At 37.3% G+C, this 27938-nt stretch overlaps 1 protein-coding gene across 9 annotated transcripts in view; it reads left to right on the plus strand.

The window, feature by feature from the left end:
* Window positions 1-27938, plus strand: part of POC1B (POC1 centriolar protein B) — a 71932-nt gene that overhangs the window by 16548 nt on the left and 27446 nt on the right. For 7 of the 9 annotated variants that reach the window (XR_005104309.1, XR_005104310.1, XR_005104308.1 and 4 more), the window contains one exon: window positions 8500-8586. The exons of 1 other annotated variant lie outside the window; for it this stretch is intronic. Coding sequence is in view for 4 of the 8 variants with exons in the window: in XM_037387826.1 (XP_037243723.1) it covers window positions 8500-8586 (87 nt within the window). In the remaining 4 variants the exon portion in view is untranslated. Of the gene's footprint in view, window positions 1-8499; window positions 8587-14295; window positions 15171-27938 lie in introns of those variants that run through there. One more of the 9 variants, XM_037387825.1, reaches the window with a different exon arrangement.

Consider the following 27938-nt stretch of genomic DNA (forward strand, 5'->3'; position numbering starts at 1 on the left):
TGTTTTGGTTTTAATGTCTAGTGCTTTGGAAGCAACCATAACTTATGAATCCACATTAAGTTTACTAGGCTAGCTGATGCTGTCAGTTTTATCCTGGTGAGTTCCTTTTGCGCTTCTTGTGTAAGTCTGTACTGTATGCCTGATGTAAGCAAAACAGAGGTTATAGTCTGGTTTCTGAAGTAGCATGGCAGCTGTTGCAGAAGATATCTGAATTTTCAGTGAGCTTTAGGATACTACTCAAAATATATCATGATAAGCAGGACAAGGTGGCATTATTACTGAGAGGCAAATACTTGTTTTCCACAAGTTGTCCCTCTTTCCAAGACCTTTAGGTATTGTGAGAAGATCTCTATATCTGTCTAAAAGTTTAGAAAGCCTTTCTAGACTAGCAGTGTGGTTTATGTCACGATGTAGTCTGATTTCCTGATAATTTCATTCTTCAGCTACTTTACTGTCAGAACTTCTACCAGCAACCCCCGGACATATTGGGAATTAGGGAACCAAAGTGAAATGTCAAATATTCCTTGTTAGTATTTGGAAAATTCTCTGTTTTTCAGGTTGTGTGAGAGCTGTGATAAATAGGTAAACAATACTATGCCTTAGACAAGACCCTTGTTTATGCTAAAACCCCAGGGATTTGTGACTGTCCTTGGTAGATCTGGCTAGCTTCCACATGGTGGTTACCTATACTTTTATCACTTTGATATTCTCCATGTGCCTCTGGTGTCCAAGAGCTGTATCTGATAGAAATCTAGAAATGTCTTGGCTGCTGTCATATACTAATGGAATATAGAAATTCACCATTACCTGTTTTTGTTCATGTACGGTGCAGATACTGCTGCTATGGCATTTGTTTCCTGCTCAGATTTTTAAAACATTTGAATTTGACAATACTGGGCTTCTTGTATGTGCGTGTATGCAATATAAATCTATGTAATATGAGGAGGTTAAAGATTGAAAATATTTTGGTGGAGGAGGAAAACCCTGGTAGAATCCATCTCTAAGTATTCTCATGTGTCTGCTTCTGTTGTCAAGTTAGATGTGAAGCTTTCTGATGCTTAGCATTTTGGTCAGAACAAGAGCAGGACAACCGCATGTAGGACAAGCTTCATAGGCAAACTTCTGTGCCAGATTGTCATATTCATTTTAAGGTCAATGAATGAAGTTAAGTTTACTGGTAGCATCCTTCAGTATAGGTGGTCAGTGCTGGAACAAACTCAGTGACAACATTTGCCACCAGATTTAGCCACTCTTGCTGCATCAACAGGTTGCTTCAAGACCCATTCCAATTGCACCCAGTTATAATACATGCTAAAAAATCCACAGTAGCTTATAGCGGCAGGCTTCAGTTGCTTTCTTTTCTGGTCAGCTTTTCCAGACCTCTGCTGATCAGGTGTCTGGCAAAGATATGAATATTCTTTAAAGCAACTTTCCAGATCTATTTTTTTTTTTTCGTCCTTGGTCCCAGGTAATTGAGAAGCTCTGGAAAAGCATTAATGAGTTCAAGCTAAAGTTCAACTAAGGCTAGGAAGCACCTCATTACCAATACTGAAAGGGCACATAGAGGAAATTTGATAGTTGAATGTCGAGAATTTATTCCTCAGTTAGCTTTGACAGATTTCACTTAGTGTCTGCATTTCTTCATGGCTATAACATTTGTAGCAGCTCATAGGCTTCTGGGTTAGCTGTTCTGCAGAGTGAAAGCGTTCTGTGGCTTTTGTCATTTGTTGTAGCAAAGTTCTAGACTCTTGTGGTATATTTCCTGGCCTGATTTTAGGATTTTAAGAAAAGTGTTGCTGTGTTCAGTTTTCTATTAGCATCACATTATCTGTAGAATATCTTGCTTTCAAATAAACATGAAATATTATATCCCTGGAGACAGAACAGTGTCTGGTAGTTTCTATATATCTGATACTACTGTAATGTACTATGTTTTTATATTTATAAATTATACAATATAGTAATAATTATTAGGATCTCTTTTGCAGCTTATTTTTAAAATCAATGTAATAATATAATAGTTTAGACAGCGTTAAAGTGAAGTTATCAAGTTTTGTTGCTCCGTATGTCTTTTCCTTTTTTTTACTGCCCCTCCTGTCTGTCTCAACAAAAAATTTTCTGTTGTGGCAAGAAAGAATGGACCTGACCATCTGGAGAGAGACTTAATTTATCCACACAAAACTAGTATCAGGTTACTACCAGCAGTAACATGCTTTAGTGGTACTAACTATGCTTGCATTTTTTCAGTGTTGCATCTTCTTAAATATTTCCTCCTGTAACTGGAAAAATAGCAGCATTTCTAGCCTCACTGTGCTGTGCTATGTGCTCTGGAGAAATAAAAAAGAATAAAAATATTTCTGTCCCTCTTCAGTTAAAACACATACTTTTCTTTTTTAACTTCTTCATCTCTTTCTAAGCAAGAGACAATAGAGAAAACTAGTAGTAGGCAGTTCCACTACACCACCACCCTCATCTTTCTGTGGCTTATCACGTGTCTAGCGTATCAGGGAAAAGAGGAATTGAATTGCAGACGTGTCAGAGGGAGCTTTTGGAGGTCATCTGGTCTTGTTACCAATGGTACATCAAGTCAGCCATGGCTGTGTCTAGTTAGGGGATCTCGAAGAGGGATGGAGATTCCCCCGTCTCTCTGGGTGATCTATTCCACTACAGTTCAGCAACTGTAGTGGCACAGTTTTTCCTAGTATCTCATCTGTGCCTCAGATAGAATACAGAACTATTTGCTTTGTTTATTTTCTTTCATGAGGAACAGGTGAAGATGATTGATCTTAACTAAATTGAAGTACCAATATTTTAAGAGACTTGGTAACATGCAGGAGTTGCAGGCAGAGGAGGCATTTCAGATATGTGGTATTTAAAAGTATAGATGACCTTTTAAGGTTTGCTACAAGCTGCTACAATGTCATCTAAACTCTTGAGATGTGTTAAATACATCATCCTGAGTTATGCTGAGGGGGTTAAGCTTAGTTGCCTCTATAGCACAGATGAAGATGGATTGCCTTAGGGTAAAATTCAGAGTGGTAGAACAGAAGTTCAACAGATAGGTAGAACTCAAGAGGGAAGTAATTCTGTCCGTGTTTTTTTAATTCCTAATTTTTCATGCCTCTCCAGGTTTCTTATTGCTTTTGGATAGTTGTTGCTTCTCTGTGCCTGCTTGCCTGAATGTGGTAAGGTCTCTTCTGTTCCAGATTGAACAAAACAGCTTGCCCAAGGACATAACGATTGCAAGTATCACCTGGTATTTTGCCTCCAGGACAGTGACTGAAACATGAAGCTTGAGTGTACTATCGTCTTTTCTCAGAACTATTCCTTATTGACTCTTCAAAGCGATACACAGAGCCAGTAATATTTTAAGATACTTCCTCTAGTTTTTTCGCTTTCCCTGCCTGCTTTTTGAGGCATAATTAACTTTCACAAGAAATTCCTCACTTGTATCTCCTCTTCAGACCAGCGGTAGCCTGAATATTAAGTGTTGAGTTTCATGTTTTTGTCTTATAAGTCTTTACAGCTGTCCTCCAATTGCACTAAGCAATGTGATTCTTGAATATTCAAGTAAGTAGAGGTTTAAAGCTTATAATCATTACAATCATTCAGACAATTTGGAAATGTAAGTAAATGACTTGTCCTCTGAAGGCACCTACATTTTCCATTGACTGTAGAGGTAAACTGCGGTGACCAGCTCAAATGCAGTATGTCTAAATTTAGCTGAGATAAATCCCAGTCACTTTCTCTTTTTGATATAAGGAGGTTTTGGAGATATTTGAAATTAGTATGTTTAATCAGTAATGCAATTTTAGTGCAATATAGTAAATGAAATGCATTCTACTTGGTGACAGTTGTATTTCTAAATTTCCTGTGTTTGTACACAATTAATCTTTCATAGAGACTTCTTTATAGTGGATGGAAGGTAGAAATCAGAATTTCCTTAAAAAACATAACGCTGAGGCTTGAAAATATTAAGATGTGTAGAGTTTATATCTTGAGCATGAAAAACTACTGTTGGTTTAGTTTCAGTCTTAATTTCAATTGTACCTTCTTAGATGAAGGAAATCCAAATGTACGCTAGGTGGCAGTAGAAGTAAGAATATCCGGCTTGTTTGTCTTAAGGGATCCTGTCTAGCACAAAGAGCAGTGCTTAATCAAATTGAAAGCCAAATTTCTATTGGTATATTTGGAGACACTATTTCACAGCTAGCTCCATCACTTTCCTAGGGAATACTTTGTGTGAGTCATTTAAAACTTTCTCTTTTAATTTTATTAACCTTTAAGGTTTTGATATAACACCAGTGTCTTATGAATGCATTATAAAAATGAAGGGTGGGTTTTTTCTCTGAGATTGGATATACTTTATTAAAATCAACAGAGGGATATCTGTAGGGGCATAGCCATTTAACTGAAGCATATAGCTGAGAATCGTGGACTTAGTTTGGACCTGCTTCTTTTGTTCCTCCCTTAGTTCTCTGTCCTAAGCAGAGATCCTAATTCCTGGCTTTCTCTTTCTTTAAATAATATATTTCAGTTTCACTCAACTTCAGTCTTTAGAAATCTGTAATTCCTTACATAAGAGGCTGTGTAGAAACCTTCCTTCAAATATACTGTGCTATGGATCAAAATGTGATAATGTGATAACTTCCATCATATTGGAAGAAGACAATGAAAATACTTCTATATCAGTTTACCAGGTAACTAAAGGAAAACTTTGGAAGAGTGTTTTTTGAAAACCTTTGATACATGTCTGTTCTGTCTACCTTGCTTTTTAGTGTTCTGTTTTTTCTTTCTTTTTTTTTTTTAAAGATAAGATTTTCTTAAAAATGTGTTTGGTGAGATTATTTGCCAGCTAACTACATTGCTGTGTCAGGAAATGTCAAGTCATGTGGAACTTTTAGCTTCATTCCATTACTTCATTAATTTTTAGTTCAGTATTAAACACAAATATTTGTAAGAAGGGTTTAGCTACAGCCTTCATGTTTTTGTGCTCTTCTCTTTAGACACTTCACTATTTCTGACTTGTTGCTTAACAATTTTATATATCTTTATGTACAGATATATCTTTTAGTATAGCTTATGACAGTTCCTGCACCCCTAGTCAGTGTTTGCAATGCCTCTCATCCTCCCCTTATTTTTGACAAAGCAGTAAGCAGAACTATATGCAAAGGAGACTTTCATTCCAGCTCCAGAATGTGACTCTTCCACATAAAGAGCACATTTTCTTAACTTAATCATACCAGGTATTTAATTAACAGTCCTGTATCAAGAAAAGCATTTAACTCATTCTACAATATCTCTGATGTATACAGCAAGGAGATGCTATCTCAAAGATGATGTTTCAAGAGCTATTAGTAATACTACTACAGCAGCTTCTCTACATTAGAGTATTGATAGGTGATAAGCACCTGCTGTCCCTCTTCTGTAGAGTCCTACAGGTGCTCTGTCCTCTCTTCTTTTCAGTGCCCAAATGATGCATGTCACAAAAAGACTTTGGGCTTAGCTGCCCATAGGATGGTTGACACTCAGATAATGTGTTAGTTATATTTATTACAGGACTGACTGAAGGTCAGAAGCAAATGACCCTGGTTATGCTGAGCACTAAACAAATGTAAGATCTTTAGGACCGTTGTCTGATTAATCCAAATAGATGGCATATGTATAAAGGGGAAAAAAGTAAAACTGGCTGTTCCCCTCTTCCTCACCTTAATTCTGTTAAAGTCGTAAGCCATACTGTATGCAGGGGAGACTTTCATTAATGATGTGTCTGTAGAGAAGAAACTAAAGAAGTCCAGGTAAAATGGTAGAACTTTCAGATAAATGGCAAGTTACTACTTAGACCATGTTACCTGGCTTTGGTTCTCCTTTTTCTGTTTCTTTCCTCCAAGTCCATTTGACAAAATTGGAAGAAAGCAAGACTTGATCCTAATATCTACAAATTGTGGAGAATTTTAAGTTATCAGCTCTGATAGCCCTGTAGCAGGATGAGTTTTCCTGATAGTCTGTGGGTAACTCATTCTCGATTGATGCAACTGTAGTCTAAATTAAAAGACAGAATGTCTACAGAAAAAAGCTCATGGGCGAAGAATGGCTTGTTGCAACTGAATCCAAGATTTCTGAGCTAGTCGCCTTTCTAGTCAGAAGGGTGAACTAGCTTAAAACCAGAATTAAGATCTGGCTTTAAGGAAGGCTTGTCATCTCTGATTTGTAAGTGCTGTGAAGTGTAAGGATCGCTTTCAGCTTGAATAGTCAGGTAACATTTGTATTTAAATGTCTTTTTACCTTCTAGCTTGCTAGTAAACTTTGTTCATCTTCTGCCTTTACCAGCATTTACAAAAGAAGATGTTAGTTCTGTTAGTTTTATCCTAGATTGCTGCATGTAAGTTAAGGAAAATCCAAATGAACAGAATGAAAAGGCTTCAGGCAATACAGGATGCTATTGCCTGCCTTCCCTGGCTACTAATACCAGTTTTAAGATCTCATTCTAGCTACTTAACAAATGGGTCGACTGACCTAAAAGTCAATGTGCCAATGTATGGACCCTAGTATCATCAGAGTATTTGGGCTCATGGAAATAGCACTGAAGCTGTTACTGAGTGAGCAGCTCTGGCTGAGCCAGAGTTTTTACAGTCTTCGGGTGAAATGGTAGGCTCTTCTTGAAAAGGCAAAATAGAATAAGTCTTATATCTAATAAACTTTGCAACTAAAATATAACCCTGTCACTAGTGAAGTGTGAGATTCAGAGTTTGTCTTTATTTCACTTTTTCCACTTACAAGTAAGATGGTTGGAATTAATGCTGTCTCTGATAAGGCTGCTATTGGATTACTGATAAAATTTGAAGAGGAAAGTTAATTTCTTTACTACACCAGACTTCTTGGGGATTTGAAAGCCATCTAGTCTTTTTGTGAATTTTGTCAGTTCATAAAATAGTAAGTACTTCCATACCTCATGCTGAGAGGGCAAAGGAATTAGGCTGTGATATACCTAGGTAACACAGTGGTGTAGAAAACATGCACACAGATTTTTGTAGGGACAATATTCTGATCCTTAGGTGAAACCATAAGATAAATAAAAGCAGCAGCTTTCTCAGACTTTATATTCTCTTGTTATTTGTTAATGCTTCACTTTCAGGCAAGGGCACTAGCAAAATACTGCAAAAGTTATAGATTAACTGCTATAATCAACAATAAGTTAGTAGTCCATCTGTGATATTAAGATATCAAAATCGCAGATGTTGTGATGACATATCTGATCAATCAGCCTCTGACATTCCCAGTATAAAGCAGTTTTTCCTGTGGTTTTAGGAACAGCATGTTTTGTGTTTGGCTGGTTAACTTACCAGATTTCAGTGTTAGCTCCTGCCTGTTTTCCACAACAGTTTTTCAAGTTATTTTGGCAATCAGAGTTGGCATGTAAGAAGCAAGCATGTCAAAAGTGACTGGTTGTGATGGATGACTTGAACTTGAGTGTGAGTTGAGAACTGATCGATCTGGGTGGCTGTGTGCTCACTTGCAGCTTTGGTGCTGATGATGTACCCACATCAATAAGGCAGGTCTGGCCTAGGGACTGGCTTGGCACACATCTTCCTGTGCATTGCTGAGCCAGAGTGGTTGCAGCCACAGTGATCCTAGCTCAGGCTTAGTGGTAGTGGGACTTATAAGCTGTGGTATGAGACTGTGAGTGAGGATGTATCCTAAGTAAATTACAACAGGCAAGGGAGCAGTGTAACATAAAAAAAATGGGGTGCTGCATAGCTGTATATAGAAACCTCCACAAGTGGAGGGCTACTGCAGTCCTTGGACTGTAACAAGCCAATTGAGCATCATTGCTAGAAAGCAGCTGACAAGTCCATAGTTATCCAGGGCATTACACCACTTCTGCAAGGACAGTTCTCCTGGTGGAAGGAGTGATAGGAATGACAACCTACAACTGCACCCACAAGTGAGCTGCAAAGTAAAACTCAGTGACTTTTAGGAGCCCCTGTAGTTGTGCACATGCAAAAATTTTCACAGGCAAGCTGACAGTTACAGGGTTAGGAAGTTGTTTGAATACTTCCTGCTGTTTGGTATTTCAGCAGTATCATTGGCCACACTGTTAGTTGCATAGCTTCAGCCTTGGGCAGGTTTTGAGTTAGCTGCCTTAGTAAACCCATTTCAAACAAGTCATTTTTATTGACTTGTCATACAACTGAACTTCTTAATACTTGCACCTCTTGTGGTACGAATCACCTGAGTTAGTTTTGGGTGATAGATATTTATGAAGTATAAGTCATACTTCTGTAATTAATGTGTATCTGGGTTTTATTTCTGTATTATAGGATTGAATTTTACATGGTTGAAGGGTAACACCCTACCTTTATTTCTATGAATTTTAAAGCTTGTTTCCAGACCTTAATGAATAATGGTGCCTTAATGTAGCAACTGGTCCTTTTTATTTCAGCCTTATTTCCCTTTCTCTGCTGGTGCTGAAATAATTTTATAATTAATTTTCAACAGGTCAACCCAACCTTTGATGTGACTAATACACAAACATTTGACCCACCTGTCATAGAGATTAATTCCTCTTCATCTTTCACTATTCCGGTAAGTTGCCTTTGCAGGGGGTGGGGGAAAAAAGAGAGATAGGGTGTAGCTTAAACTAACACGTTACCAGAAATGAGCTCTTTCTGTCTGTATGAACAAAATATATTTTTTAACAATTGTTTTCTGCTCAGAGCTCAATATTCTAAATTCTCAACTTTAGCTTTCTTTCACAGTTCCAAAGGCTAACCAGAAGATGGTGTAATAGCAAAGCTTTCACATTAGGCTAATAGTTTTACCAATATACTAACCAGAAATTCTAATTATAAGCCCCTGCTAATTATTTCTAAATATTACTGTTAAAATTTGTGGCTTATTCTCAACCACTTTTTCTAACTGTCTTTATCTACAAATAATGGGAAACGTGAAGAATAGTTGCCCCATTGATAAAATTCCAGAAGTGATGTTTTAATTTTTCTACTTTTAAGGCATCTGGTAGCTCTCTAGGAGGAAAAAAAAAAAAAAAAAAGCCACCACATTTTAAGACAGAATCACAGGATTAGATCCTTCTAGTGTTAGCTTTTCATATGACATTGGTATGGCATGTGGGAGGAAAGGAAGGCAGTGTTTTAACGCTAGTTTCGTAGGAGGAGAAATATGCTCTCCTGATATGAAATCTAAAAGATGTACTGTTCTAGAATTAGGTTAAAAAGAGAATTTCTCTTTTAGCTCTGTTCCTGTGAAGGCATAAATTGTATCTTGAGCAATTTTAGTTACCATAACAAGAGTTTGTGTGGCTGAAGGGTTAATATATATGAATAGGCAGCAGGGGAAGTTTCTGCTGTTCTATTTTGTCATGAATGCTTTATGAAAAGGTATGTTGTGAAGGTACTTCATGAAATTCTTTAAGATCATTTATTGAAGATCATGATACAGCAGTTGATGTCTAAGAGAAACCTTTTCTTCAAAACAATTATATAATAATTTTTATTTGAGAGATAGTAATTTCATATATTTTAAGGTTTAGCAGTTGTGTTCTCTTTTCACAATGGAAATATGGTTCTTTTAAGATCATTTCTGTCAAAAGTAATTTGGAGACTTAGAGAAATCTCTTTAGTAGGCTCGACAGTGGATTGTGGTGGATATAAATTATTGTCTACTTCTTACTTCAAAATACTCTGTGTTCATTACTTCCCGATCTTAATACTGATCGCAGAATTCAAATGTATGGTTACACTCTACTTCTTTGTTACATACCTACAAATATGCCAGTCATTTAATCTCCTTCATTCATTCTTCTGTTATGAGAGCAGTTTACAAAACTTTATGCCCAGAACTCATAGTAGGAATAAGTTGACCTACTAGAGAGAGTCCTTTTGCTGGCTGGCTGGCTGGCTAGCTTTACAGTGTTCTTCATTACAAAAATGTTGCTTCAAAATTCATGCCTTTTCATTGTAGATTCATGCCATTTCACTGTGGTAGTAATCACTACTTTTTTCCTGCTATCTTGATCTCCTGTTTGCCATTGATTCTCACCTTTCTGCATCTCGGCATTTACCATCTGCATCTTTTTTTCCATCTTAACAACCTTAACAACTGCTCTGTCCAACACACACTATTGACACAGATCCAGAAACCACTTGCATGTTTTCTCTGGCACTAGTATCCTTCCTCACCCATAGTAAGTAACACCCCAACTTTGCCAGCCTGTGTGGTCCTCCCTATTTTCTAATGTCAACTCATCTTTTCATGTCATCATCCAGTCCAGTGTCTGTTTGCTGCATTACCAGCTTCTGTTGCTTGTGGAATTATCACCTGTTTTTTAATCAGGCCAGCCATCCAGTCTTTTTGTGTCTTGTTTCCAAAGGGTACTGGATCTCAGCAACTTGGACCTTTTTATCTGAAGCTGGCTGAACTTCCCTAATGTATAGAGGCCCTTTCTATAGAGGCTTCATGTTTTCTTCAAAAAAATCAAAGGGGCAAGTGCAGATGCTGGATTTCTTCCCATGCCACCTTCACTGCCATATTTCCTCTTGATAGTGTTTGTCCTCACTGAAATGATACTGTCTTTATGCGTTTTGTGTGGTTTTATTTATTTTTACCTAGAGGTTACAACCTCTAGTATAATTCATCCTCCTCCCCTGTCCCTCTCCCTGATTCCAGCCGCCCTGAGTTGCTCATTTTCTACTGGTTAGAAAGAAAACATCAGTGTACACTTTAACCCTCCTGCCCTGTAAACTTGTCAAGACCCATCTTAAGGCTGCGTATGGCTTTTTGATCCTACTTCTACTGGAAGAACTTTGTTCAAGTTACTAAAAATCTTTTATCAGCTCACCAGGTTAATTTACAAATGACCTGTCTATACCTACTTACTCTTTTTGACATGTTTTGCTCTAGCTTAAGCAGTTCTTCTGCCCTTCTGAAATGTACAGAGAGAAAAATGCACTCTGCACTTACATACCTTTAAGGGTTCTTGTTCAATGTCTTTATCATATAGGCAGCACAGCGGGGCCCTAAGGGTTATTTACAAAACACCTTGGCAAATCCCTGGACTGTGGGAAGTAGCCAATTGACATGATTACTTCAGTTTTTCTGCTGAAGAAGGGAGATACAGCTTTTCTTGGATCCATTGTCTCAAGTATTTAAAGACTGACTTCTCTGGGACAAATAACAGTATTGAAGCTTTTGTAGGATCTGTGGTAAGCTCCCTGAAATATCTTCAGGAAGACTGTAATCCTATACAAAACCTCTTAATGTTTTATTGAATGGCTATCAGAATTCCTAATGGTAAGTGGGCAAACTCCCATAGATGCAGGCTACTCCAGGAAATAGGAGAAAGTGTTCTCCCAACTGAGAATCTCCTCTTCAGCTAGTGGAACTCTGTCCTGTCTTACTGGTCATAGGAAATATGCTGTTATTGCCCCTAAGACAACTTTTGGCAGAGCAAAAGGTATTCCTTTTCTTCCCTTCTGTAAATATTTGTTAATAAAAATATTAGAGCAGTATAGGTTGAGAAGGATGTTGAGTCATTTCATGTAAACCTACCCCCTAAAGGCCAACTTGGATCAGATTCCTAAAGGCCTTGTCCAGTCCATTTGTTAATATGTGTAAGGATGGAGATGCCACCATGTCTCTGGGCAGTTTGCTCTAGCGTTTGACTGGTGAAAATATTTTTTTCCACAATATGTAGCTAGAATTCCCTGTGTCTGTGGCTTCTAATTCTAGCACAGCGGTCCTCTAGTAAGTGTCTGGCTTTGTTTTTTCTCTATCTACCCATTGAATATATGGAATGGCAGTAAGATTCCCCTACATCCTTCCTTCCTAAGGCTGAGCAAACCTAGTTCTCAGCCTTTTCTTGTATATCGTGTGTTCCAGCCCCCTCACTATCTTGCTCACCCTCTGCTGGGCTTGCTCCAGGGTGTCAGTGTCTGTCTTGTATTGAGAAGCCCAGAACAGGACACACAACTACAGATAACTAACGTGCAGCTAAGTATCACTGTCATCTATTCTTGACAACAGTCTGCCTGGAGAAGATTTGAAAACCAAATATTTAAAAAAATAACACTTTTTATATTTTATTGTGAATTTAATATATGTCTTAGGATTTTTTCTTAGCAATGCATTTATATTTTGAGCTTTATCTGTATGAGGAAATACTGGTATCTCTTCCACCCACTCCTCCTCTTCTTTTCAAGGAATTCTAATTTGTTGCTTCATCAAAGCCAACAATCCATAATAACTTCCACACTTAAAATGCCTACTTATGTGGGTTCTTTAAATGTACTTGTATTTTCTTGCTGCAAGGATTAAGCCAAGATATGCAAGTCTGAATGTTCTCATAGAGATTTTGCTAGAAAACACTTAAATTATTAAACTCTCTGAACTTTAACCACCTTATCTTTTCAGCTTGTGTTCTAACACTAAAGCTGTAAGGCCACTTCTTTTTGAACATGGTGAAAAACCTGTTTTTAATGTAAGACTCACACTGATGCAACTTCCTTTGTAAAGTTAGCGAAGGGAATGTGGTCATGTCGGTAGAAACACTTCAGTGTAATCTTCAGTATGAAGCTGCTTTCTTTTGGACTATAATTACAAAAACATTAAGAATTCCTGTCTGTGTACCAGTATAAAACCAAGCTATGCCTAACTAACTGGTGTTTGTGTAATGCCCTGACTTCCAACGGTAAGAGCTTTCATATGTTGCAGTTGTTAAAATTGAGGCGTGCTTTAGCCTTTTACTCTGAAAATGTTTGCTGGTGTCAAGGTTTGGGGGCTGGGGGTGGTGTTTCTTTTTCCTATCTCACTGAAGGCTCTGAAAGCATTACTGCCTCTTTCCCATCCCTTCTTCTCTGTGTCAAGCAGCTTAATATTGCCTTTGTTTTCTGAACTATTGAAAAGGAAAATTGGAAGTCTTTTTTTTCCCTTTGGAACTATTTCCTCCTGTTTCATCCTCCAATTTTACTTTTTGTTTTGAGGGAGGTTGGTTTTTTTCAAGTTTGTAAGGCAATACATTGGTAACCTCTGGTCCCTGATAAGCTGTTGGGAACAAGGGAAAGTTGATGATGTTGTGGTAGTTTTTACTGACAGCAGCAGGAAATCACTGTAGAAGCTCTCTAAATGTTCCATCCCCTGACCTTGCTCATGTAAACAGGATTTGGAGGAAGCAAAGCAATGTACTGTAATCTGGAAGTCAGAATGTCTGTGCTGGCTTGGTGGTGTTTGCTGTTCTTTCTCTTCCAGTGCAAATTAACGCTGAAAACAAGACATGTTTATTGTTCATTTACAGTACAATTTCTACAAAGTTAAGACTGGATTAATTATGGGAAGGGGAAAGATAAGATTGAAGGGGAAAGAAAGAAAGATAAGGATTGTTCTTGTTTAGGGGAAAAGGAACATAAGTTTTAAAATAGAAAGTGACCAAACAAATTTCCCCCTGTAACTTGTAAAATAAAAGTATGTTCAACTTTTATTCCTCAAGCTAAGACATTGTTAGCGTATTTGTACTGCATTTGTAGTAGGAGTCTCGATGCAAAAAGTAGTAGTATATGTACTCTCAATTTATTCTATACACATCACTTCCCCAGTATGTATTTCAGGATTTAGGTACCTTTGACACAATTTTTTCTGCCTTTATTTTGAGTACAACCCAAAAAAAAACCAACCTAAAAAAATCCCATATATTTTATAAATAAGCAATTATGAATGCAAAATTTGTATCTATTCTTCCATCTCTGTGTACATGAAGGCTTCCACAACTATTCTTCCTCACAAGAACTGATTTTGAAAAGATGTTGGAGTAACATCTCTTCCTTGCATGGCTTAACACTACTCCAGAATCTTGTAGAAGAGGATGACAAAAGAAATTTTTTTCTTGAAAGCTAAAAACACTGCATATTTTCCTTACCATGCAACTTCAAATTTATTCTGATTTACATCCTTTCCTGGCTCCAGCCCTACATGGAAATAAACACCAACTGTCTTCAGTGAGGTTAAAAGGAGGCAAAAAGGAAGAAAGGAAAGAGTAGGAATTATGTACATAGATCATCTCCTCTGGGGCCCAAGTCCAATTTGCAAGGGAGCTGCCAGTAGGGCAAAATCTATATGGCACTTCACTGTGCATAGCGGTTGCTCTTACTTCTTGTATATATCTCATCAGAAAACACAACAGCTTTCTGTATTTCATGCGTACCAAGTTTTCTTGGGACCTCAGACATTTAGCTTTTCAGTTAAACTGAGCATTGCATGATATTCATATGTTTTTCATTACCAAAGGAAGCTTCTGGTGGTGCCCCTTTGAAAGGAAGACTGGAATCATCTGAGTCCTTTAAGAGAGAAAAATGTCCTGCTTGTATTCCTTGTCTAAAGCTCCGATGCCCATTAGACTCAGCTCTGCATTGAGGAGTGATCCCACCAGTAGAAGGGCTTTAATAGTAATTGACAGTTCCCAGCCTCTCCCATCACCTTATCTTCCTTGCTGCCAGACACAGAAATAAGAAAGGCCACTCCATGAATAGCTATGGATTTTTTTTCATATACTGCCATTCTTCTGTTTACTGGTAAATGCATATTTGAATGAACTGCCAACTCTATAATCTGAGCTCCAAATCACTAACACAGAATGAAATTAGGGAATAACTTAAAGAGGTCATGTTTCTCCAGAGTTTTGTGGTAAAACTGTCTGCACCTTTTCCATAGATGAGCATACCAAAACCACTCAAACAGATTCTGAATCTGATGCTAGGTCTTATAAAAACATAGAATAAATGCTGTATATAGAGGAACTCAGAAATGTTCAGTGCAGCAGAATGAAAAATTGTAAACTCTGGTCTTGTCTTTGCAAATTAATTCTTTTCTGTCCAGCCTTGCTGTTACACAAGCAATTTTTAGTGTCATCTTGTCTTACAGCACTCACCAGACAGACCTTTTGCACTCTTTGCGCACTATGCAGGTACAGTGTGTGGGGATGGGGGAAGAGGATAGGCTGCCTTCTCCCCACTGCTCTGCAGTTAAACATGTTCAGCTGCTCTCAGGGAAGGAAAGTCTCCCATCCCTCCCAAAGGTTACACCTAAGCTGTCTGCAACAACCATGAGGCAATAGCGACGGCCTTTTCTGTTGCCCAGCTAGGGGCCTTCCATGGAAGGTATGGTGTATATGAACAAAATCATTCATTTTCTGTCACAAGTGCCAAAAGGATGAGGCACCTGGTGTATTGAACAGTGAATTTCTAAACTTGTATTTTGAGCCTCTGTAGAGGTGCAGGCATGTTCAGAAAGATTTGTGTACTTAATCTAAGCAAAATGCTTTGGTACCACTAGCGTGAAATAACACTTAAAAGATCAGATACATGAAGGTCAACTCAGCATTTGTAATAAAAGAGTATGATCCGAATGGCCCTTGCGTTTTGCAGTGATGCTGTTCTAACACAGCATGTAACTGCTGATTTACAGGGAGAGAACAGGAAATGTGTTGTGCTGCTACATAATTAGGTAATAATATATGTCTTGATGTTCTTTAATAGGCTTCATTATATTCTGTGAGTGAGCTGAAGCTTGAGGGAAAGTAAAGTTTTCACTGGAGACAGAATTCTGAATTTGGGCACTAGAGAGTGCAAGAATGTAATATTTCCCTTACTATTTTTAGCCTGCTTTCCCAAGGAAATGTACCTTATGAGATTGTACTGTTTATTTGTCTGTCTCCGTCCAGGCTCCTTAATAACTTTTGAATCAAATAGTTGGTGGTTTGTTGTTTGTGGTTTTGGGTTTGTTGTTGGGTTGTTTTTTTTTTTAAATAAGTTTGGCAGAAAACAGTTAGTAGAAAAAGGAAACATGTTAGTGCAGCACTAAAGAAAAAGCCAGCGGGGTGTGACACTGAATTCACTGATACTCAGCTAGGCAGGGACTAGGTACTGGTGCCTTGCCCTGCAAGTGTCACAGCATATATGGAGGGAGCTTGAGTTACTGTAGGACAGGAAGCTCAGGAGGAGGACCTAACAGGAAAAAAAAAAAAAATCTACACACATGCACCTGTCATATAAAAGATCAAGCATCAATATTCAGTTTCCTCACAAGGCAGTTTGTTTAGTTGTGTTGCCTTTGCCCATAGTGACACTATTAACAGATGCTATTGCTAGACTATTGGTGTGTTTTGTAAGATAGCTGGCTTGCTGTACATGACTTGGAACTGGCAGTATCTTACTTTGTATACAGTCTTACTCATGGCAACAGTACAACGCTTCAGGAATGCTTTTCAAGTTGATCCATGTCTGTATATTGTTCCTTTAGCAAATCAGCACATTTCTGGGATAGAAGTTTGGGGTATTATTTCTCTTTCAATTTCCTGAGATACTGTGTGTGTATGCTCTGACCTTGTCTGCCCAAGCAGTGTTTTTCCCCACTTCAGCTGGGAATCTAAGCTGTATTCACAGTTCTCACAGCTGATTCTGTGGCATGCAGAAAATGCCCAACAGCTATCAGCCCACACATCCAGTAACAACTGGTTCCTTCCTCTTCCTGGGGAAGAGTAACATCCTCTGAGAAGAAGCATCCCCTGGGGAATGCAGGAACAGCAGCAAGCCTTTCACACAGGAAATTACTACTATAGCACTTGTAGAAAAGTGTTTCTGTCACTTGGATTGTCAGTCTGTAATGAGCTTCCTGCTGACCTAGATGATGATTTACTACTGATCTAAATGCCATTTGTGAGCTATTTAGCTTAATGGCAGTTAATGAAGTTAGCATTCAGTAGCTCTGTTACCCTGTAAACACCTGTTTTGATTTTCATGCAATAGCACAAGTTAAGTCTTGAACTTCTCAGTATTCATGAAACTTTAATAATTCTGAGATCACACAATTTGTGAGTGAGAAACAAGGGAAATTTTTATATTCCTTCATAGTACGTGACTCTCTTAGAGAAGGTTGCAAGTTTTTTGTTTGTTTTGTTTATCCTGAAGTTGGATAATAAAGCTGAGCTACAGATCAAGCATGTCAGAAAACAAGATACTAAAGCTAAAACACTGCCCTTGAATTACCCTTTGTTCTTAAATACTGTTGGATTACCCTTTGTTCTTAAATACAATTGGAGTCAAGTTTAGCACTGCATGCTTGCAACTGTGTGGTGGAACCTTGAATATAAAATGAAATATGGATACATATGTATAACCCATATGTTATTCAAAATGGTTAATGCAAGTTTGTTACAAAAGCGAACACCTTACTGCTGTTTAAATTTTTTCATATTTTTCCTAAATGACAGTGCTTGAACAAGTGCTAGCAGATTCTATTTTTCACTTAAATTACAGCGATATCTAAACTCAGAGGTTGCTTTCTGCCTAAAAGCTTGTTTAAGTGTTTTCTAAATATATCAATTGTTCTAATACAACACGTCTCTTCTTGCAAGCCATGCTGTGTTACTATCTAGTTTGCTGTAAGAGATATAGTTACTTGCTTCATGTGAGATAATGGAAACACTGAGTCTGATCCAAAAGTTACATAGGTTGCTTAAAACGAGACTGAGTGGCCAAGACTTTTCAAATAAATTTTAGCACCAAGGGCAAAAATCTTTCTTCATCAGATAGATGTTTGATACAGAAAAACTCTGAAAGAATCTTGGCTTGTATCTTCCACCAAAATGTATTTGGGGTCAGAAATTAGGACAACACTAAAGGGTGATTTCACAGTCATTTTAATTTAACTGCTTTTTGTCTGGTTAATTCTCTACAAGTCAATTCCCTGATCACCTCAGCTATCCAAACACTAATACCAGCACAAAGGAAATAATGAAAAAAAAATTGTTTGGGATTGAGTAGGAGATTACTGTTGGCTGTAACTTAACTGAGGTTGACTGGCGTCCATGGAGCCATGTATCCAATGTGGTTGTGCTGTAACATATACAGGTGTGTTACATGTGTGACACATCTGAACATCGCCTTTCTTAAGATGCAATGGAAAAATAAAAGTAAAGGAGGTGGTAGTTATGGTTCCCTTTTGTTCAGGCAGTAGGTGTGGTGGGTTTAGTTATTTTTTCAGCCTGAGAGGATTCAGCTTGCTTGCTTCTGTCTGCATGGCTGTAGCCTAAACAGCAGGTAACCAACACAGAGGCTGAGCAGAGGCAGCTCCATCCTTCATGCTTGAATTTGAAGCACTATATAGTAAAAGCTGGAAGCGTATGACATCAGGTGAAAGCAAGTGAGAACCACTCCATGGTTAGTTAGTAGGGTGTTCGGAAAGTGAAACACTAGATTCCACTGCCCTTATGCATTTTGCAATAAAGTTGGGGGGGGGGTGTGGCTAAAATGTAGGACCTGTGTGACTAATAGCATAAGTGGAGGTACATGGCATCACTTGTGAAATGCTGTAATTTTTTTATTTTATTTTATTTTTAATCCCCTCACACTATGGTTCTCTGGTTGTACCAGCTTAGGTTGGTGCGAGGGAGGGAGGGACAGACATATGCTGTCCTTTGGCGTGTTCTAATTGTGCAGAGATTCCTGAATGCTAAGATGTCAATTCCACACCACACATCGGATACCTGAAGCACAGACATTGCAATGCAACTCAAGGTTGACTATTGCAGTATTTTTATTGTAGAGTAAGACCCATTTCTTGACATAGACATTTAAGAAAATCAATTACTTTATCCTTAACCTATTCTTAGATAAACCAGTATCAAATGTTCCTCACTGAAAAGTTTAGTCTTCCAAGCTATGATTCATTCTTATAGGCGTTTCCTCTTTTCTTCCACATGTCTTAGGACAGGAGTTCTGTGTCCATACTCCCAATTTTTGCTGTTGTAGTATAACAGCACAATACTACCTCTTGCTCAGTACTTTCAGCTAGTTATAAGTACATGTAAGAAGCTACTGTAATTCTTCACTCAATAACGTTATCAAAGTTTTATCATTTCCCTCAATTATATATTATGTCATTGTATTTATTTTCAACACCTCTGTTTTCTATAGTTTATTACTCTAGAGTGTCTTCATCTCTGAAATCTTACATGTGTACATAAGGTTGCATTTGGACAGCTGAATGAATCTGAGATTGCCAAGTAACCCTCGGTATTTTAGCAGTTTCCAGTATACCTTTTTGTGTCATCTGTAAGCTTGATCTTCCAGATTGCTGGTACGTTTTGCATGGGACTGAAACAAGAACAGCTTTAAGTGGAATCACTGAAACCAGCATAATTCTGTAGTAACCTTCTGATTTAACTGTTTTTGAAGAAGCACTAGATAATTGACTTGATACTGCGTTACAACCTAAAATGTGTTAATTAAAACTGTAGTGTGCATATTATGGGTTTAAAAAAGAAAGTAATTTTATCAGGAACAGTTTGACTAAATATTTCACTACAGAGGTCTTCAGTTTGACAGATCATTTCTTTTCTTTCTCAAACCCTATTGATTTGCTTGACATTATGCCTTAAATCTTTGCTATGTGTGTCCTAAATCAACTTTTCGGTGTTTTTCCCTGACACAGTTTTCAAGTTGACTTTGACCTGTGACCACACAGTTATCCTGTTTATTCTTTCCAACTGCTGATGGAATGTCAGCTTCCTTGCTTCCCTGGTACTTCTCCATTATTCCAGGATATATTGAAATTCAACATTTGTACCTTACTTACTAAGTTTTTTCAAAACCATTGAGTTCAAACTATGTAACCCAGGATTTAAAAATACTTACATACAGTGTAATTTAATAGTCTTTTTTGCTGTGGTTGGAATAGAAAGTATTTTGCCAGAAATACAATTACAGCATTTATCATCTTCCAAAATGGAAGACAAAAATAGGTCATTAACCACTTAAAAAAAAAAAAATTCTGCATCACTCTTTAACACCTCTAGCTAATAAGTATACCATTGCTAGGACTTCTGTTCCTGGTATTTGTGAAGTACAAATAATCCTTGAATGACAGAAATTGTGTAGCCTAGCTTCCTACAAATCTGTGTTTCATAGCTGACTGTAAGGTTTTATTTGAAGCTTTTCCCTTGCTTTGAGGCAATTATAAGTTCTGTTTCTCTCATATGCATTCTCTGGTCTCCAATAATATATAAACTTATGCCAGAGCATTTCTCCCAGTGGGAGTACTTACTGATTTCACTCCTTTAGCTGGTAATCTATTGTCAGGAAACTATATGAAATCAGCTCCCTCTAGGATATCTCTTCCTCCATCAGACCTTTCTGCAACAAGTTCAAAAATTAAGTGAGGTGTAGGGACAAGCAGACAGAAATTATAGTCTCAGCATTGTTTCCTTAGGAAAGAGGGCTTAAATGCCCTTTTTATTGCTCCTGATTCTAATGGCTGTAGAATTTTTGCTGAGGCCTTCAATTATCCTGATCAAGTGTGTTTTATCACTTCTAATTTGCGGTCATTTGTATTATTCTGCCTTTTACAGTTGTAAAAAGCAACAGTATATTTTATCTGTGAAGGCTCTAAATCCCCAACAGGAATTTGGCATTTAGGACTGGAATGCCAGCTGTTGATCTGGGATTATAGTGCCAACTGCTTTCATTTTTATTGTCATATTAACATCAAGTATGGAGTGCGGCACGGGGTAGGGACATGCCTTCTTCCATATCCCACTGCGTGTGGCATCTCCACATCTTGACTAGACCACTGCCTGATGTAACTGAATTTGTGCAGTTGAGTATGTGTTGTTTAGTTCTTCTATGCAGTTGCAAGCACAGTGTCAACCTTAATTAAATGAAATTAATAAAGGGGATGTAACAGTATGATATACTGTTTTACGTGCATTTTAGCATAGTTGTATTTATCTTTCTTATTTATACCCCAGTGGATAGTAGTTAATGCAGATTTTCATTAATGCTAATTTAGTGAAGTATTTAAATATTATTTATATATCTTTATTTCAACTCAGTTACATCCCTAATCCAACTCTAACCCAAAACAACTCTAACAACAAAACTGTTTAGAGAAATGTGCTTTGCTTTCAAAGAAAATGCTACATGGCCTTGAGCACAAGTGAGCGCAAGTACATTTCAGTCTGAGCTGCTGTTCTTAGCAAAAGTATTTTATATGTGTTAGGTGCTTAACTTGATTGATCTCTAGAAAAGATTTGTGTTAATATTGTCCATTATTATTGTTAGAAATTATTTTCCTTAAGACTCAAGGACATATATGACAGGGAGTACCAGTGATGCTGTGTTTTCATTTGAGTATGGGAAACAATACATCCTTTTGTACCTTGCAGGGACACATAGCTCTGTAAATTCTTGCAATCACCAGGCTGCTGCTGGTGATAATAAACTAGCAAAGTAATCTTCCTTTCAGAAGTTTTAAAAGATCATAGCACTAGTACAGATAAGGGAGGTTTTTTTCTAAAACTAGTGAAGTTGTAGAGAGACTGCAATTTAGTCATCATTACAGAGCAAGAGGGCTTTAATTTGAATCCATGGTGATTCTTAACAAAATTTCTGTTCTGTTGCTTGGTAAAGCATCAGACCTCAGCGCCACAGAAATGGCAAGCTGGAAGAGAAAAAATTTTCCTGTTTCTCTTTGTCCTGATCTAACCAGAGAACCAGTTTTCCAGAACAGATGTGAGATATACTGACATGAGTGTGCTCTACCCCTGCGCTTCAACTCCATTTGTACATGTACAAATGGCTTTCCATCCTGCTTGTGGGACATACTGATGCTCCTGTTTTGGCTGCCAGTGTGTTTAGTCACATTAAAAGGATATTTCTTTACACCAAAAAGAAATAATTCATAATGTAGATTTTTTTCTTTTGTAAGGCCTTTGATACAGCAATCATACAAGAATATACTAAATTGTGTAGACAGTGTAAAAACAATCTATTGAATACTGTTTTAGACTGTGAAGGTTCTGATCTGGATGCCACTAATACAAATGTAATCCCAAGACACTTCTTTGTATGCTAGAGCAATAGGAAGGTGAGCCAGTTAAATGATGACTTAGTATATATAATTGTGTTATGTTTTTTCCCCATTTTGAACATGTAGAGAATATTAATGTTAATCAATGTTTTAAGTTTGGCTGTTCAAAACAAAGAAACAAAAACCAAAAAAAACCCAAAGACACCGTAAGTACTAAATATTAATGTTAATCAATGTTTTAAGTTTGGCTGTTCAAAACAAACAAACAAAAACCAAAAAAACCCCAAAGACACCGTAAGTACTAATACAAGTGCTAATAATATAGCAGCAAACATAAGTGGATATGGAATGTATGCAGAAGAATTTCATGGGTGTTTAACAAATTAATTAAACCTGGTTGGATGTATGAATAAAATAATACACTGCAACCAGTGGAATTTAATGTTTATCATCAAATGGTAAACGCTTTATTTAGTGTTTTCCATGTATTTTCCTAATATAGATATATACACACATTTTTAAAACTTTGTATGTTATAGGGGACAGAGCTTTAGTTTATTTTTGTTCTAAAGGTAGTAAGAGTTTGTAAGGTGTTTTACATGTGTGTGTATATACATGTATACATGGAGAATATCCATGAAAAATGTTATATATTGTATATATAAAATACAGATACAGAAGTGTGTGTGTGTGTGTGTGTGTGTATATATATATAGTCTTTTGTATATATCCTTATATTCTAAGGAGATATTTCTTTATATTTTTTTTTACTGCCTATGTGATGTTATGCTATTTTTTTAAAAAAATCGTAAATTACATTAAAATTTTCTACTTACATACATTAAATGGAAAGAGGTGGCAATTCACAGTGAGCCTGTTCTTCAGAACCTCTTCTGTGCAAAAGATGCTATACCTTGTTGAATGAAGGAGTTAGCACTGGTTTTGTTTCTTGTGAGTTGTGTATTGGCTTGTACCTCAGCTTTTCTGGTCATGTAAGCATCACTAACAGAGGACTGTTACAGGGGACACTGTAAGTGGAGGTTTTTTCTTGTACCTAGAAAGGGTAATAAGGTGTGACAGCAACTGGATGTGCAACATGAAGCTGTAAATTGTGGACACTAGACCATGTTCCTTCCCTTCTGCTGTGTTCTCCAGCTGCCTCTCTGCAGCTTTGTGGTGAAGGAATCCTGTTAAGAATCATGAGGGAGAGCTTTCTCAAGGTGTTGCCTCAGCATTTTGCTGCTGAGAGAGGCAGGAGTTTGTACTACATTTTTATTTTCCCCCCATCATCTTTTTGGTTGGCCGGGAGGAAAAAGCTGACTGCAATGTAGATGGGCATCTCACATCTCTAATAATGTGAATCAGCATCTTAATCTGTAAGACATTCACACACAAAGAACTAAGGAAAAGGCGGGCTTTGTCCCAGCATCATTTGCAGAAGTGGAGAGCAAACCCCTACATTTTAGCTGGCTATTCTTTTAATTTATTTATCTATATTTTAACAAAAGTCAACAGGATTTTGGATGTGACCATTGTGATACAAAGAGCATCTGTTGAGGCAGAAGTGGGATAGTTTTGTGCTTTTACTTCACTAGAAAATAATCTGTATAAACTAAGCATTGTCCATATTTATGCTTTTTAAAATTAAATAAATAGTCATAAAAGAAATTCACCATAGGAGATGTTGTCAGTTCCAAAGTAAGGGATTATTTAATGAGAATAGTGTAGATGCAATCTCCTCGTACCTGAGGACAGAATTCAGTTGTCAAGATCTTTTCTAGTGGTATGTTCCTGTGAAATGTAAGAATAACAAATGTTCTTGGAATTGTAACTCACGGAGTCAGCCATCATTCCTACCCTTCCCCCTGTAATGACCACCCCGATTCAGTCAGAGTTGTGTTGCCGCTTATCCCGTGCTGACAGTTAGTCACTTCAGATGGTTTGTTAATTTTTGTGACTTTAGGTAGGAAGAAATTGGCTAAAATACAAATACCAAGTGTCAAACAGGGAGAAGATAAGCCTGGTACCTAATGAATTGCTTGAGCAATGAAACCCACTCTCTCAGCTTACCACAGAGAGGTTTGGGGTTTTTTTAATTGAATTCTGATTTTAATGAACTGGCAGAGCTGCAGAACATATTCTTAAATCAGTAAGGTGTTTATTTTAGTTTCCTCAAAGTTCCAACTGTCACAACCCAACAGTGGGAGAAAATTATGCAGCATTTCAAAATAAACCTATTATTGGCAACCTTAATGCTTTAACTGTAATTTTTATAGTTGTTGAATTCCTTTTTTAATACAGCCAAGGAGAACCTATCTACCTACCAGTCTTCTGTACCAACACATTTAGCATTTAATTGGTGCTGAATAATGTGTGTATTTTGACAGAAGTTTGTAATAGAACACTAATTAAAATAAATGATTTTTCAAGAGTGTAACAGGCATGTCAGACCGCTCCAAAGTAAATGTTTCTTGGATATTTGTATGCAATTCTCAAATTTCTCAGTTTCTGCAGTACCCTAATTTGATTCCTATCACAGTAAACTGTAAAACTCAACTGACTTAAATACAAAGTTATGCTAGTGCTGCTGAAGCAATTTTTGCAAATCCCACCTCTGAACTTAGCTCAGCAACACTGAGTATTGTTTTCATGTGGACAAATTGGACAGCTTGTCCAAACCTTCAGCTTATTACTAACGTTGAACACTGAAACAGCTCAGTGTAGACTTTTGCTTCTTTCTCCAGGTATTAAATGACACCTAACAAATGCATATAAGTTCGGCTTTTCAAGGAAAATTTTGAGGCTTCATTTTATCCTTATGGGAGTTTTCTGTGACCCTATTGTTAAAGTATTTAATGTCCTTGTCAAAACTTCTTTATCATCCATTATAGGTATAACATTTTATTAACAAAAGGCTTGGTCAAATGCTGAGGAGCACTGTTCCTCTATTACATAGCAAGATATTTTTTTCCTGGCTATAGTCACGGGATTTCAGTTGCAAACTGTGGAATACTGGGCACTTTTTTTTTCTTCCCCCCCCCAATATTAGCATCTGGCTTTTTGGCAAAGCCTTCAAGCATTTGTGCTGGCCCTGTTGGATTTAACTTTGCACTCTGCTGTGCTGGATTGTTAACTTAGTAGGAGTAAAAACCCAGTGGTGTTGTTGATAACTGGGTGGTCAAGTGGTATACTCTCCTGGTTTTAACCCTGCTTGGAAGGGAAGTCAAAGCTACCAGGTCTCAGCTAACAAGAGAAGATTTCTGTGTGAAATCTTTGTATGGACATCCTGTACCTCCTAGCATTCCCTAACAGGAGGCAAGCTACGTTTGTTTATTCAAGAATCTTTTGTTGACATGAGTTATGCTGGTACGAAGTACCAGAAAAACCCCACCAAAACCCCAAAAAAACCCAACCACCAAAAAACCCCAAACTCATACCACAGCACTGACACTGTTACCCTGACAAAAACCATTGGTACAGGTGCAGCTGTGCCGACAGAAAGGAGCTTCTGACGATGATGATTCTGCCTGTAACTTTGAAAGAAGGTTGTGCGTGGATGTGTGAGTATATGAGTATATACTTACGTGTATCTGGGCTGACAGATCTTACGTGCTCATTCTACATCAGGGGTCTCTGCTAAGGTAGTGTGTGTATATGTGTGTGAAGGCAGGCTCTGCAGCGTAGTCAGCTCTGCACTGGTTCTCCTGCGCAGTCACCTCCCACCCTTGTGAAGCACCAGACCCCTGCTCTGTGGAGTCTGCAGCACAGGGACTGCAGCTCTTCTCAGCTTTCTGCAGTGTTTAGGAAGAGGTTAATCACATTCTTCGGTCCTTCTTGTCCTGGCAGAGTCTGTCTTTTCAGGATTTTGTTTTCAGTAATTTTTTGTTCATTCTTATTGAGAGGTGGGGTTTAAGATAGGTGTTCCTTTAGCTCTTCTCATTTACATATGCTATAACTTGATCAAGATTAGTTTTGCCACAATGGGTTAAGTATAAGTGACACTTATCTAAGAGAAATCAATTGCATATTGTAAAGTATATGGCTTAATTTTAAAAGTTCAACTTAGGAAAAATGGCTTTGGTTTGGTTTTCCTAGGGGTAAACATGCGTTCAAGAAAGAGAAATTCTTTTGAGTTTGTCGACCAATCTCTTTTCTTTGTAAATTCATTTTGAACAATACCAATGAACATACTAAATGACTTTGCCAGCCATTTGAATGAGATAAAGAAAGTGCTAGCCCTTTTTTATATATATATATATATATATAATATTTTTCTTAAGATTCTGCACAATACATCATACTGTATTGTTTCTTTGTAAAATTCAGTTACACTTACTTAGCTAGCAGGTCTAAAACAGAGACTTTCAGTCAGTTTCTTAAGTAGCAGAAAGAGGACAGAAGTCATGAGCAGGCAATCCAGGGCAATGGCTGTCATTTCTCTGAGTAGATGTGTTCCTGGTGAGGATGCTGTGCTCTCAGTCATGCTCCGAGGTAAACCTGCCTCCTTCCCTCCAGGTATTTGATGCCTTCTGTGAAACTCCACAATCTACTACTTGGAGTTTAGGGTGTTTGCCCACATGCTAGGGAATTCCTAGGGCTTTGTTTACTTCTGGTTTTATTCATTAGCATTTGTAGTATCAAATATAGCAGAATATTCTATTTATAGTATTAGAAAGGAGGCCTTGTCCATGTAGGGTTATTTACTTGTTGTTACTATTTTGTTTCTTGTGTCTGTTTCATTACGTTTCCAGTTTCTCTTACAAGTAATCCTCCTGCCCGCCTTCAGCTTTTCTCTGCCCTAGTATGGATAAGAAGCTCAAGCAGAGTATGTAGTACAATTTTTATTAGGCCTCTATATGGGTAAAAAGAAGTCATCACTTGAAACTTTAGCATTGATTTTAGCTATAAGATGTTCCCATAGATGTGCACACATGCAATCCAAAGTAATTTGCCTAAATTAAAATTGCTTACTTTATTCTGTAATTTTAAATAGTGGGGATGTTTCTATGCTTTCCTCTTTATCTGTCCTCAGCTTTACAAAGCTTCTTGCTGAAGCTGAAGATATACTGAAGATCATTTATTACCTTCCTTTACCTTTTCCATACGGTACATATTTTTATTTTTAGTGCCTGTGGTGCAAGTATTTCTATAATTTATGAAAGTGTTTGAATGTGGTCTTTCTGAAGTGTTATATTTAGAATTGACTTCCTGGGAAGGAATTTCTCATGTTTGGAAATTGAACCTCTGCTGATTTCTATCTAGTTTATGTTGCATGCTCAGGACATTAATTTTTTTATTTATTAACTTTTCAGCAGTATTGCTTGTTTTGTGGCGGGAAATCCTCGGTTTTCTCTAAATTCTTAAAATGTAGTGATTTGATTAGAAATGTTTGAGGGTGCTGTGGGTTTTTTCTTCCTTTACAAGCTGTATAACTACTGTATTTAGGTACTGTTTTTCATTTTAAGGGTTAGGTTTATCTAAATCCAGTGGAGACACAGCATAGGTATTTGGGGTTTGCGGATCCCTTTACTGAATCAGACTCTGTGTAGAGAACTATTGATGGTAGGAATTAATATCAATGAGCAAATTAAAACCCCCAGGTTTTTATTTTTATCTGGTTTTAAGTAAAGCATAGGTATTACTGATCTAAGAGTTTAGAAACATATTTCAGAAATATTATTTGTTTCTATCTGGATGCACTTAAATATTTGTGGACCTCTCTGAGATTTTAATTGGGGAAATATAATTAATTTTTATATTTCTTGGAGAAAACAAAGCTTATTTTTCATTCTTTTTCTGTGTTCTCTTGATATGAATGGAATATAGACAAAATTTTTTGGTTCTGTATTAGATTCTGTACAAATCAAATTGCAAAACAGTGCATTGAATGTGCACTGTTTTACAGTGTTTTCTGAGACCAGCAGCAGCAATCTGGGGAAAAGCTGACATTACAAAACCATGTAACCAGTTTCTCATTATGTGTGTGAAAGAACACTTTTAAATTATGATATAATTTCTTTATGTAAAACTATCTATTCAGGATATCTTGAGATGTGCCTGTGAAC

Source organism: Falco rusticolus, chromosome 5 (assembly GCF_015220075.1).
Source record: "Falco rusticolus isolate bFalRus1 chromosome 5, bFalRus1.pri, whole genome shotgun sequence".
Taxonomy (NCBI): Eukaryota; Metazoa; Chordata; class Aves; order Falconiformes; family Falconidae; genus Falco; species Falco rusticolus.